Source organism: Hippocampus comes, unplaced genomic scaffold, assembly GCF_001891065.2.
Source record: "Hippocampus comes isolate QL1 unplaced genomic scaffold, H_comes_QL1_v1.1 scaffold64, whole genome shotgun sequence".
Classification (NCBI taxonomy): Eukaryota; Metazoa; Chordata; class Actinopteri; order Syngnathiformes; family Syngnathidae; genus Hippocampus; species Hippocampus comes.
Window position 1 is genome coordinate 683,537 of NW_017842053.1, and position 13,220 is coordinate 696,756.

General features: G+C 42.5%; 1 protein-coding gene across 2 annotated transcripts; it reads right to left on the reverse strand.

The window, feature by feature from the left end:
• Positions 1–614: 614 nt before the first annotated feature.
• Positions 615–13,195, reverse strand: cdhr1a (cadherin-related family member 1a). Of its 2 annotated transcripts, none has more exons than XM_019859792.1 (17): positions 12,122–13,195; positions 10,577–10,672; positions 9,886–10,031; positions 9,752–9,802; positions 9,442–9,531; positions 9,136–9,222; positions 8,444–8,560; positions 7,907–8,050; positions 7,714–7,792; positions 7,521–7,621; positions 7,100–7,303; positions 6,136–6,288; positions 5,890–6,054; positions 4,703–4,770; positions 3,327–3,555; positions 2,829–3,086; positions 615–1,751 (listed from the first exon to the last, which is right to left on the reverse strand). In XM_019859792.1, the coding sequence occupies exons 1-17, from the start codon at positions 12,180–12,182 to the stop codon at positions 1,194–1,196; spliced, it is 2,607 nt and encodes an 868-aa protein (XP_019715351.1). In that variant the 5' UTR covers positions 12,183–13,195; the 3' UTR covers positions 615–1,193. The 2 variants fall into 2 exon arrangements, with proteins under 2 accessions (XP_019715351.1, XP_019715352.1); XM_019859793.1 differs by having other exon boundaries at positions 1,673–2,405.
• Between the last annotated feature and the right edge of the window lie 25 nt (positions 13,196–13,220).

The following is a 13,220-nucleotide window of genomic DNA, read 5'->3' on the forward strand; positions in this document are numbered from 1 at the left end:
ACTGAGACACAGCCAATGGCAGGGTACATATGGATAAACAATCAAACGATCATTGGCACTCAAATTCACAGCTAAGGACAATGTAGAGTCTTCAAAAAACCTAAAGTGTGTTTTGCGAAGTGGTAGGAAGCCAGAAAAAACAAAAACAAAAAACACACTAGCACAAAGGAGAAAATGTCGACTCCATACGTGAAGGTTGGAGCCAGGATCCGACTCCCCAACCTGAGAACTGAGAGGCAGATGTACTAACCACTTGTCCAACATGTGGCATGGTTGCAATTTTATTTAAAATAAAACAATGTCACACTGTGACTTTTGTTTCCTCCAAGAAGTTTTCAGGGGTTAGCTAGCATGTGCAACCGATTGCTGAACTTGCTTTCCCCTAACCCGTCTTGAACTGGTTTTAGAATGGTTCTGAAACACAAGGCAACATGGGCCCGCCTCTTCCTTCCATTTGTCCCGTTTCAAGTTTTGCAAAGTGAGATTTCTTCTACCCTTCCAGAAGGAGGCGCCAGAGCTTCTAAACAAGCGAATTACCGTCAAGTGTTAAGCTGCTGTTCAATGTTACTACGTCTTGAAACAAAGCATCTGAAATAATGAAATAAACCCAGACAGGACTTTTCAGGACAACTTCATTGACAAAAATACAACCAAAAAAAAAAAAAACCAAACATAACACTGCCAGTATTGTGAATGTTGAACAGATTGTTTACACGAGAAGGAACCAGATAATTTGAAGGACTGTGTTGTGCACCTGTGAGAAGTGAGATTAAAAAGTGGTCTTAACCGGATCACTGTGGTTCCCTTCCTTTGGACCTGCTCAGGCTGATCCCTTTAGCCGGCGCCAGTGTCAGTGAAATCTCCCCATAAGGAGATTGCTTGGAAACCAAATATATAGTCTTGTCTCCCAAGTGCCTTCAATCATTGACGAGAGACTTTGACACGCAAAATATGCAAGCAACAAATGTTTTGAGGCTGGGAAGCAGAATAACATGCTTGCTGTGTAGAAAAATGGCCACTTAGATTGTATCCCCTGGTTCAACTGTGAAAAGTCTTAGACCACTGGAGGTGTGATAAAATGTGTGGGTTTTATCCATTGTATCCAAAGCTTTTTGTGGCTTAAGACTTTCGCACAGCACTGCGTGCACTCACGCAGACGCACGCACACGTACACGCGTGCGCAAACATAAGCACTAGAAGCGATTGAGCATCCTCTTCTGCTCCAGCCTCATTTTGAGTTCTGACACCAGCGCATTGTTGACCATGTCCTGCGCCGCTGACTTCTTCTTGGGCCGTGCCGCCACGGCAGCCGAGACGGTGGGCACCACCCACTTCCTCTCCCCGGGGGCGGAGGGCGGCGGCGGAGGCGGAAGCGAGGGGGCACGGGGCGGCGGCGGAGGCGGAGGCCAGTGCCTGACCACGTTGGTCACGTTGTTGTTGTGGTTGACGTTTTCTGCCACATCTACGGTGTCCTGCTCGTCCTCCTCGATCTGGAATTTCTCCTCGGGGTTCTCGGCTTTCCGGAAGAGGTTCTTGAAAGTCCACGCGTTTTGGTTGCGCGGCCTCCTCCTCACGCGGCGGTTGGGCATGACCCGGTTGGACTTTTTGTTGCGTAAAAAGGTGACAGTGGAGATGACTACCGTGACCATGACCATTAAGCTAATGACGCCCGCGAGCACACCTACAATTTGCAAGGGCTTGTTTCTATTGTGAATTAAAAATGATTCCAAAGTCTCCCCTTTGAGTTTGGTCTGTAAAAGAGCACAAGGAGAACGGACATCCATTGTCACACATTCGTTACCTTTTTACCCAGCTAATGTTCCCTCTATTTACCCCTACTCACTATTTGGCAAAGGCGTTTAAAACCTCAAGACACCAAATAAGCTGCCGTAGTAGCGCTGTTATAAAAATATACTGTACACACTTCAAATTGAAACACGCTAAGTCTTATAATGAGGTCTTTTGGATATTTCAAGACAAGATCAGAGAGGTTGCCCAGGAAACCATTCCTAAGACCATTCAGCATTTCACAATGCTATTCAACATAATTTAGACACTATGCTTGTCAAAAAATTAAAAAAAAGGGAACATATTGAGTCATGTTGTGCTCCTTTACTCCTTTACAGACACCGCTCACAGCAGAACAGACCAACTATCTAAAAGTTCCAAAGAGTTTATGTTTGTGCTGATGATCTCGGGGCAAGCGTCACTCATGGCCTCCTGATAATCTTTCTGATCTTGCCCTGAGGTTTGAGGCGGGACTTTTTCACAGAGTTCCAGTATATGAGAGTGGAAATGAAGATTGTGAGGGAAATGGCGAAGGTGACAGCGGTCATAAAAATCCCAAACACAGCCCCCGGGCGTTTCCTTAGTCCCAGGAAGTATGACACAAATCTGGATTTGACCTGAAAACATGACAGTGTGACACAAGAAGAGCTTCTAAGATGCCATCAAATTGGTTTCACGGTAAATAGGCACTGCTTTTGAATCCAAACATGAAATTAAAAGGTTTGAAATGTTAAAGAAACATTTTGGGTTAGGGAACCAGAACTATACACTCATGCAGCTAGCGCATGCTAAACTATGCAAATTTAGCACGTTTCATTTTTGTTCAATTGGCCGACAGTACAATCTATTTTAATGTCATGGATGATGGGAGATGGATATTAGGAGATTTTTTTTTCTTTTTGAGGAGGTCCTTGGTATAAACAGTCTCAGAACCACTGTGCTAGAATATTTCCACGCCTTTGTGGCCTTTATGTTGTGATTTCCAACATGACGCAGATTACATTATTGTCGCACAGTGATGTAAAAATGTGGCTACTCACTGCTTCGGTGATGTCGATCTTAACCACGGCGGTGGTGCTGAAGGACGGCTGGCCCATGTCACGGGCTTGCACCACCAACGACCAGGTGAAGTCGTTCTGCTTGGTGATGTTCTGAATGATGGCCATGGACTTGATGTACGACTTGAGGTTTATCTCGCCGGTGTCGGCGTCGATGTCAAAGATGTTGTTGTCTGGCTCGGCTTTCATGATGGCGTACTCGATCACATTGTTGGGAATCTCTGCATCGTCGTCTATGGCCTGGGATCGGAACGACTTTAGAAATTAATATTCCATCCTTGGGGAGCTTTTAGGGTAAGAAATGAGGCAGATAATTAAGTGTGCGTTCAGTGTATCCCCCTAGATTAGAAAAGAAAATTGTCTCTGGCTTTTTCCATTTTTAGTAATCAGCAGAAAAAAAACATGCTGCCCCACCACCTTTTAAAAATGGACTTTGGACACCTCTGTTTTGGGCCACGAGCGATGTGATAAAAGCATCACCTCAATTTTGACTGGTGCTCCAATCACCATGGTCTTCTCCAGGAAGTTATCATTGAAAGCAGGCGGGTGGTCGTTCAGATCCAATACGGTGACGAACACCTCAGCCAGGCCGTACTTTTCCTCGGAGTCTTCTGCCTTCACGTAAAAGTTGTACTTGGACCGCACCTCTGCATCCAGGATGGCCCACGGCTGCGTGTAGATGATCCCAGTGGAAGGCTGGATCAAGAACCTGAAAACGCACCACATGCTTTCAAAATCCAACCCATTCCAATAAAATTTAGTTGAGGGGTGGAACATTCTATCAATCTCATTCGCTGAGCATCTAGATAGTTAGCGAGGCATCTAGCTACTTAGCGAAATAGCTCGATAGCAGTGAGCTAGATAGCGATATAGCTAGCTCGCTAGATGGATGGCTAGATAGCTAGCTAGCTCGCTAGATGGATAGCTAGATAGATGGATAGCTAGATAGCTAGCTCGATAGATAGATAGATAGATAGATAGATAGATAGATAGATAGATAGATAGATAGATAGATAGATAGATAGATAGATAGATAGATGTAAAACAAGGTGGCGGAGGTAACTGAGTACTGTAGCTGCACATTTTGAATGTCAACCATTAAACATGAAACGGTTAAATCTCAGCAAGAAATTAAAAGGCTGTAAAAAAAAAACAAAACAGAATCAACTCCAATTAAGTAAAATAGTTAACCGAGGATTGGTGACATAGCTGAGGTGGATTGCCTTATTTGTCCCAAAGGTACAACGGTATATATTTTTTCGAGAACTTTCTAACCTTGACATACAACAGTAACCCTCCTGATTTGGATTGAGATGGATGTGTTTCGTCACTCTTGGGTGACTCTGGGAGAGTGCACCGGTGGTTAGAAGCAAACAGTCTATTTTCACCCCGTATCCCATTATAGGATTAACAAGGGCAAGCGACAGGTGAGCAATGATTTCATGATCTCTTCCACAAGTCAAGTCTTTTACAGGAAAGCGATAAGTTATTTTTGTAGAGCATTCTTTGAAAAGACTGTGTCACGGCTTCGTCGTAACGGATACTCACTGAAATACTGCAAACATTTCAACCACTGCTACTGTCTCGGCAAGATTAAGGAATATAGGCTGGGATCAGTCTGACATCCAGCGCAAAAAGTGACTCCACCCGAGCCTGGATTTTCCAGCATTTTCTATAGTTGCGTGTACAGGAAATGAGTTGTGATATTAAAACAAATCTGCAGCAATCATTGGCTGTGACTCAAAGCCAGACATGTCGCTGTTCTACCCCCAATATCAAAGAATCATATTACTCATAAGCTGTCCAAAATAAAACATTTTATTTTTACTCATTCCGAGAATTCTCAATATACTTACAAGTCAGCCCCAGATCCATAAATGGAGTACTTCACATCACCCCATGGTCCTGAGTCTGGGTCTATTGCCTAAAGAACAAAATTTCTATTTAGAAAATAACCATTCTAATTCAGCGCTGTATGGGTTTGTCATAAGGAGAAGCGTGTTGCTGTCATTATCATGGGGGACATGGGCCAACTTGCTCTAGTGATCTATAATTGGTGGACCCGATCTTATATTTAACCCTTTCAGGGACAGCGGTTACTTCAGTGGACAGCTTATCATGTGATCACATTATATGGAGCATGAAAGGGTTAACCCTGTCGCTAACAAATATTTTGAGAAGAAATGATTCTATCGATTACTGCATCAATTAATTAATCTCTGCCAGGCCAACAAACACGCTCTAAAATTGCCCGGCAAGCTGACTGAATCAGAACATGACAGAAATTTGTGGTGTTTTTAATTAGTAACATTAGTAACATGAGTTTGGTCACGGAACGATTTGAAGTCACGTCACCACTCTATAGTGTTTGATGAAGCGGGCGTTGACGGGTCAGGGACACGATGTTGCGGTTCGAAAAAGAAAGCTTGTTTGATGTCATCATCACATCATCATCATGTCATCAGCTAATCTGTTGCATCAGTGAGGCCTGTTCACTGTCTCCGTGTGTGCAAGGTCACTTGTCGGCTGTTCTTTTATCTGATTGAAATTGCCCGGGATCAAGGCAGCGAGCCTTTGCTGGTGTTCACGCAACGGGAGGATTTACCAGTGCCGCTCTGAACTCAGGCAGCGTTCATGTGAAGGACGACTGAATGACAAAAGTCAGAAAATCTGCGACTAGGATCAATCAGCCAGGCGGCGCTTCAATAACATTCACGAAGAGCTAACTTTGCCTTCAAATTTGTCCAGAACACAGTACGTCTGCAGATATTTTGTCCAGCTTTAAAAAAAAGGGAGAGAGGAAAAAAAAACTGGGAATTTAGTGTTACACAACAAAATGAAAGTGATAGCCATCTGGCAGCTTCCCTCGCCTAGCTTTTATCTACATGTTTTCACATATTATCCCTACCTCAGCACCAAAATTCTACATTTAGGGAATTAAAGCCTCTTTCTGTCATTTTGTTCAAATCGAGCATTCCTCTTGAGCTTGCGGTGACGTACGCTGATGCGGGTGTATTTTTAGACGGGATGATGGGCAACTCACCAGGACGGACACAACGTTCGAACCGCCTGGTGAATTCTCCGGAATCCTGGCGATGTAGTAGTCCGAGGAGAATTTCGGTGCGTTGTCATTGGTGTCCAACAGATGGATGATGATGTCGGCCGTGGAGCTGAACCTCTCTGGTGTATCGATCTCTACGGCAAGTAGCTGAAAGAGACAAAGCATAAAAATGATGATGATGGATACCGCCGGGGGAAAATGGTCGCTTGTCCTTCGTAACGCACACACCTTGTACGTGAGGAAGTGATGTTTCTCATAATCCATGGCTGCCGAGTCCTCCACCAGGATTGTGACTTGGGCCTCGTTCAGTACCGTCTGTGGGACCACCCGTAGCATTCTTCCCGGCCCAATGAGCCTCAGGTTGAATTTTGCATTGGCGCCCTAAAAGTACACAACATAACACGCAAGTGCTGTGTCAATTGAAGGTCTGCAGGCCAGATCCAAACTCCAGTCTCAACATGACAAAAAGTGTAAAATTATATACATACCAGGTGTGTCAGGGAAGTTCCAGGACTGGCATCACAAAAGGTATATTTGAAAACTAAATGTTCCTCTTCATTGTGGACAAGACAATCAACCAAGACTACACAATGCCCTGAGCATCTGACAATTCCTTGCCGTGAGGTACACTGACATTCTATCGATCTCCAGACTCACATGACGTAGTCCCCACCTGATTTTTTTTCCTGCCCTCTTTCACTAGCCTAAAGGGTTAATTGACGGCACTCTTTGTGAAGGATGAAATCAATATGGCTGCTTATGGTGCGCCAGACTATCCCGGAAGTATCTGACACACCTCCTTACTTGTAATATTCTTTGTAGCGCTTTCCACTATTTGTTGGAATGCGCGATATAGACAACATAATCCATGCAGCAAACAGCTATTTCAATCACACTAAAAGCATCGTATGGCATGATGATTGGCATTCCAGGAAACAATCAATAGAAGATCAGTCAGCGCAATCACATTTCTGTACGGAATCATAGCGAGACTTGCGTAAGCTGACAAAACGGCACATTTAGCTGATAATTTGTGTCCTTGAACAGGATTGTGAGCGATAATGGCAGCTCAAAGGCGTCTCATAGCCACAAAGGTCACCACAAAAGGTTCAATCCATTTCTCATTAGTGAAATGCGGACATGTGGGGGGGTGTTACGCAACATCGGTGTTCCTTTGCTTTGGTGCGCTCACCTGATCGGAGTCGTTGACTGTGATTTTAAGCCCCCGCAGTATCTCCCCTTCTGGGGGATGCTCGTACATGGTCAGCTCAAACGTGCTTTGGGTGCCGTTTTCGCCGTAGAAAGTCGGCGGGTTGTTGTTCAGGTCAACCACGCGGATGACCACCGTGGTCACGCCGTAGTCCAGGAGACGCCCTACGGGACTTATTTCGGATGCCTGGAACGAGAGCTTTAAATTAGACCATATTAAAACACATTTTCTTCATGTATGTATTGTATGTATCCACCCAAAAAAGAACAGAACGTTCCTTTTCTCTCAGGCATGTTATACAAATACTTATAGCTAACATATCGTCTCTGTTGGACAGAAAACTCGTACCTCTAAACATGGTCAATTTCATATTTTTTCAAAACACACATTTTTGTGGACTTACTTTGACCTTAATGTTAAAGATTTCCCGTTTTAGAAACATGGGACTTGTCAGCAGGGTGATACGACCAGTGGTCTCATTGATGCTAAAAACTCCATCATCACCTTTAAAAGAATAAAAACACGTCGACAAAGGTGGCAACAGACACTATGTGGGGTGCATTTTTGGAGGATGTATTTCCAAAATCATTACTGACCTTCTTCAAAAGAATAACGAATTGGATTTGAGTTTCCCACATCGCCATCTCTGGCCACAACGGTAAAAATTTCAGACCCCTTGGGAAAAGATACACACAATATCAGAGTTAGGAATATAGAAGTATAGTAAAAATGACAAGTGCATTTTATCTCATAAAGTGGCAATCAACACAGAGTACAGCAGATACTCACAGGCAGCGACACTTCATAAACGTAGCCAAAGTACGGCGTTCCGATAAAAGACGGCGGTGTATCTTGTGCATCTATCACGTTAATTGTCAGGGTAGCGGAGGATGACAAAAATTGCTCTTTGCCGTTGAAAGTGCCACCACCATCCTGCGAAAAAGTCATGTTGTTGTTGGTTACGTATTTCTCAAATGGTCCCTTAAGACAAATTTGAAATTAAATCACAGACAGTAAAAAAGATACTGAATTATAATACTGTAAATGCAATGCAGAAAAAAAAAACTGATGAAGAACGATGGACCGGGAACATTTTGTGAATTTCCCACTGCTGCAATTTTTACCGATTCATAGCGAGTATGCGTTTTTCCTAAAAGACAATTCAATATGTATCTCAATAAATGGGTGTTAGGCAATCACAAATCGGTTTTCATTACACCCATAATATATCTATTAATGTATGAGGAGCCCCCTGGAGAAAATAACACCAACTGCCACTGTCACGTCATCGCCGAACATTAAAATGTGCTGTGATATACAGTCTACCTTTGCAATGACAATGACAAAATGCGTTTTGGTTTTCTCATAGTCCAGCGTTTCCTCCATCTTGATGTGAATGACTCCACTATGTCTGTCAATGGCAAACAAACTGGACTGTGCATTCTGCAACAAAGAAGCACAATAAAAGCAGGATTTAAAAAAAGAAATAAAAAGAGCACATTGACTGAAACAAGGTCACATGAGTGAAAAGCCTCTCAGTTGAAACCCCATTATGAGCTCTCACGAGAGCGAGTACCCGGAGTGGTCAGATGGATACATGCATGAAAACACAAAGGGGTCGCTTGAACTAGGCCATGTAGTGTATTTCTCTTTGTCCATCTGGATGTAAGGAGCCCATATGCTCCATATATGCAGGTGAAAGCTGCCCTGCCCAGATGTGCGCCTTCTCACTGGTCCTCGCTCCCATGGGCCAGATGCTCTTAAAAGACCCAAAGTGCACACTAATGTTGATGGCCATTCGGTCGCCAAATCAGAAACACGTGCGCAAATGAATATTGTTATGTTAATCCTCATAAATGATGCATGAATGTTCGCTATGACACAGAGCAAATCATTGTCAGCGCTTCGGGCCGGTCATCACATGCCTCATTTGATGGTAGAAAATGATTAAATGAAGGTGTAAACATGTAGCAACTGATCAAAATGTGTGTGTGTGTGAGGGCATATCTGCCAGTTACCAGGAGGTAGTAGTTGACCGATCCTCCGGAACCTGTGTCTTTGTCCACCGCCTGCGCTTTGAAGATGCTGTGTCCTGACTCTGTGGTCTACACACAAGACACAAATTGAAAAAGAAATTGAAAATATAAAGGAAATAATTGAATGGAATGGTTGCGCAAATATGAGGCTAACTGAATGGCTAGCTTGGTAACTATCTATCCAGATAGCTTGCTAGCTAATTATCGATCCAGATAGCTAGCTAGCTAACTATATACAGTATTTATCTAGCTAGCTAGCTATGATATTGGTTCATAAATCTCACATACTTCAAGGACATCAATGATGGCAGGCATGTTTTGGAATTCGGGTTTCTCATCATTTGTGTCCATCACAAATACTGTCACTCTTTCCACAACCTGAAAAGCAAGACACCCACAGAATAAAAGCACACTTTGGTATTTAGATAATACAGTATAGAGAAAATTAGCAGCGAACCTTAGCCATCAACCACTTGACACTAACCATTTCTTTTGCAATTTTTGTGAAACAGTTTGGCCTTGGTGGGGTTCTGAATTCTCTGCTAAAACAACACGGTGGCCTGAAACTTACTAATCAGTACAAACAGATTGCATTTACCTTGCTTTTCCCATCCGTGATGCTGACCATTACATCAAGGGAATCTTGTTTCTGAGCAGACAAAGAACACAATGTTATATTTGTTCAAATAATTTGTATTTCTAAACTCTTATTTTTAGCATCATAATGTTCACCTCTCGATCCAGCTTCTGCACTAAGGTAATATTTCCAGTTTTGGGGTTGACCCTGAAGTACTCCTTGGAACCTGGATCAAAGGAAAGGCCGTAGCTCACCTCTTGGCCTTCGGGGTCGGTGCCATTAAGGCAGTAAATTTGTGTACCTAAAAGGAAATGCCTTTATTTTCAAGCATTGCTACCTAAAAAGAATGTCATGTAATGTACATAATTTTTCAGCGATTCTCAATTCTTAATCTTCAAGTTTCAAGCAAGTCCTCAGTTCCAGTGGCAAAAATCAAGGAAGTCAAGTTGCCCCTTTTAAATTTCAAGCAAGCTGTCAAAGCAGGTCATAAGTCAAGTCGAACAACCTTGTTCAGTCATTACATACTGTATATTCACACTTTAGCCACTTTGCATTTACTCTCTGCACTTGTGTTAGTTAGCTATAGCATTAGCTTACTCAGGATTTTTACCAGTCCCAAATCAGTCTTCATATTATCTACTACATTGTCTTCTCGATTCTTCATACCTTCTACAAATGAAGGTATGAAGAAGAGCCCTCAATTAAAGAGGTGGTGCCCAGCAGATGGCAACGATAGCGTAATGGCGTGAGCATGTACTTTACATGTCACACAGCACAACATCTGCTTTGTGTGTGACATTGACACATGAACTTCATAGCACGCTAGTCGTCACGAGCTAAGCTCACCAACAGGCGTGTCCTCCGAGAGGCTGAACAGTGCCATGTTGCCGTTGCTGCTGTACGGTCCATTGTCAAAGAAATACGGGGCAAAATCTGCTTGAGCTTAGGGACATAAAAGCAAAAGGATGATTAGTCGCAGAAATCAAGGACAATATGAAGCAAGCTTGTCAACATGTTGCCGATTTTTAATGTAAAGGAGTACAAATACGTTTTGCGCATTCGTACAAAGTACTTGACTTCATGATGTATATTTTTGGCAACTTTCACTTTGACCCCACTACCTTGAAAAAATAATACATTTACGATATTTCCAACTCTTGTTACTGTACGCCTAACTACAAAACAAGTGAACTTCTTTTTTGACATAGTGCTTGAAACGTGAAGTGTTATATAGCAAGTTACTAGGATAGTCTTGTCTTCTCAAGAATTGTTTTCATATGTCTATCCAAAGTGACAGACATTTTAGCATTCCAAAACTTGACATCCATCCTGAAAAAGTACTGAGGCGAGTTTTAAATGATTTTATATTCATCAAAGCGACAAGGTCGGGGGTTCCCTTGAGGCCGTATCTCACCGAGCGCCGAAGGTTTGCAAGTGTGTCCGCACCCAGCGAATGTTGATTTTTTTTTTTTTGTCAGCGTTCGTTCAGGTTTGCACATAGTCGCAAAGACATTCAACATCAATTTAACTGGTCTTCTCGCAAAGACATTTTGAACATGTCCAAAATTTAATGGTGACATGAAAAAACTGTTTGCAACCGTTCAAATTATTTGGGAATGTCTGGGGATTATCTTTGCGACTGTTTGCAACATTGAACAAACCCTGCAAAAAACAACAAAATTGGCTACGCGCACACACACTCACAAACCTTCGCCGCTCGGTGAGCTACGGGATTTACAGATCATAAGCTTGTTTAGGCTAATGGCTAACGTGACAGCCTGGCTAACATACGGCTAGCTGACTTCCCTCTAGCCAAAATGGTGATCTAACTGCACTACTGAAGTAACCTTGAGATATATCTTGGAGTTAACAAACTCAAGCCTTTTTCTTTTATTTCATATATATATATATATATAAAAAAAAAAGACAAATGTTATTGTAACCACTCACTTAATTTTTTTTTTTTTAACTTCCAGTATGTATATTGAATATCAGGAAATTATTTTGATACTTAATACTGCAAAAGTCATCTGATTTTATAATTCTAATAAAGTATTATTCTAAATGGGCTTCCAAAGATGTACTTTTATTTCCCTCATATCACTGAAGTACTGCAAACAAATCTGGATGGCGTAAACATTCCCTTACTTGGTTCTTTCGGGGATTAAAGGTGAGCAAAGTCAGCTTCCTTTGAAACCTTTTCTTCATGTCAATGTCTGATGACCACACTAATGTTTTTTTTTTGGGGTGTTAACACTTTCAGATTATCATTTCACAACAGTGCTCAGCCGGAATCCCGATTTGAACCACATAGAAAATCAACATTTCTCCACCTTCCTCCCCTCCTGAACCTACTGTACACACACTTGTAAAGGATGATCACACACTTACCCGAGCAGACGTGGAAAAAAGCAAAGAGCAGTGGCAAATGTGCGATCCTCACATGCTTCATCCTTTAAAACGTGAAGGGATGAAGTCGCACCATGAAGGCGAGCGCATGAGGTGCACCTCTCAAGGTGTTTGCTGTGCGACTGAAGGCAGATGCGACCCGACTAATCCAATGGCACTTCTTAAGAGTCCCCTCCTGGTATGCTCAAGTCCAAACGGGCTTCGCTTACCACCAAAGGACTGGCCTGGAGATCCAGGGCCCACAAAAAAAACAAAAAACAAAAAACAAAGCTCATTTTCTGGAGATAATGGATTGCTGTACAAAGTGGTGGTTTGTGTAGTTCATCGTTATACTTGGGGTGGGGGTGTCATGATTATTTCACAAAATTATTCAGCCTTAATACAGGGGTTAAGTTGAGTCTTTGAATCGAACTTCCTTATAGAACGTCTTAGTTTAAATTGATAAGTCAAGTGTTCTGGTCAACTGCAGTGGACAAAAGAGGGGATTTAAAAATCAGGCAGCATCTAGTCTGTGCCAGAGGTTACTTGATGTTGTGCACCATCTGCTGTGCACTCCACAACCATCTGTTGCACAAAGAAGGAAAAAAAAGTCACTATTTGCTCCAATTAGAGGAATCATAAAACAGAGGATGATGCGGATGAAAGCAGCGAACGATCTGATGGGATTAAATAGCTCCAGTTGAAGTTTTGCGGCAGGAAGAGTGACCTCCACAATGTTCATTCGAAAATGAGGGTCAGTACTAATTACACGATGTTTACACTGTTACCTCCCTTCTTTTCTTTTCTTTTCTTCAGTCCTTTTGCTTGCAGTAATGCCATCACAAGCTGGAAAGGACAGCCACAGTCACAGATGCATGTCAGCACGCTCACGCAGAAGCTGCCGTCGGCCACGGCTCACGTTTAGACATTCACACACACTCGCCACTCACTCACCCAACCAAGCCCCTCCCCTTAAAGGCACATGCGAAGATGCAACAAAACATCGCATTTCCTGTACATTTTAGGCTCGCATTTAGTTTATAGAAAGCTTTCATGGTATGGAAAGAACTGAGATATATATATATATATATATATATATATA

Bases quoted from the DNA above. Each gene is read 5' to 3' on its own strand.
- cdhr1a (XM_019859792.1), bottom strand. From the start codon at position 12,182: ATGAAGCATGTGAGGATCGCACATTTGCCACTGCTCTTTGCTTTTTTC. The intron at 3,556-4,702 runs GTAAGTATATTG...GTGCGTTTTCAG, and splicing joins TATGGATCTGGGGCTGACTT to GTTCTTGATCCAGCCTTCCA. The intron at 1,752-2,828 runs GTGAGTAGCCAC...GCTCTTTTACAG, and splicing joins AGATCGACATCACCGAAGCA to ACCAAACTCAAAGGGGAGAC.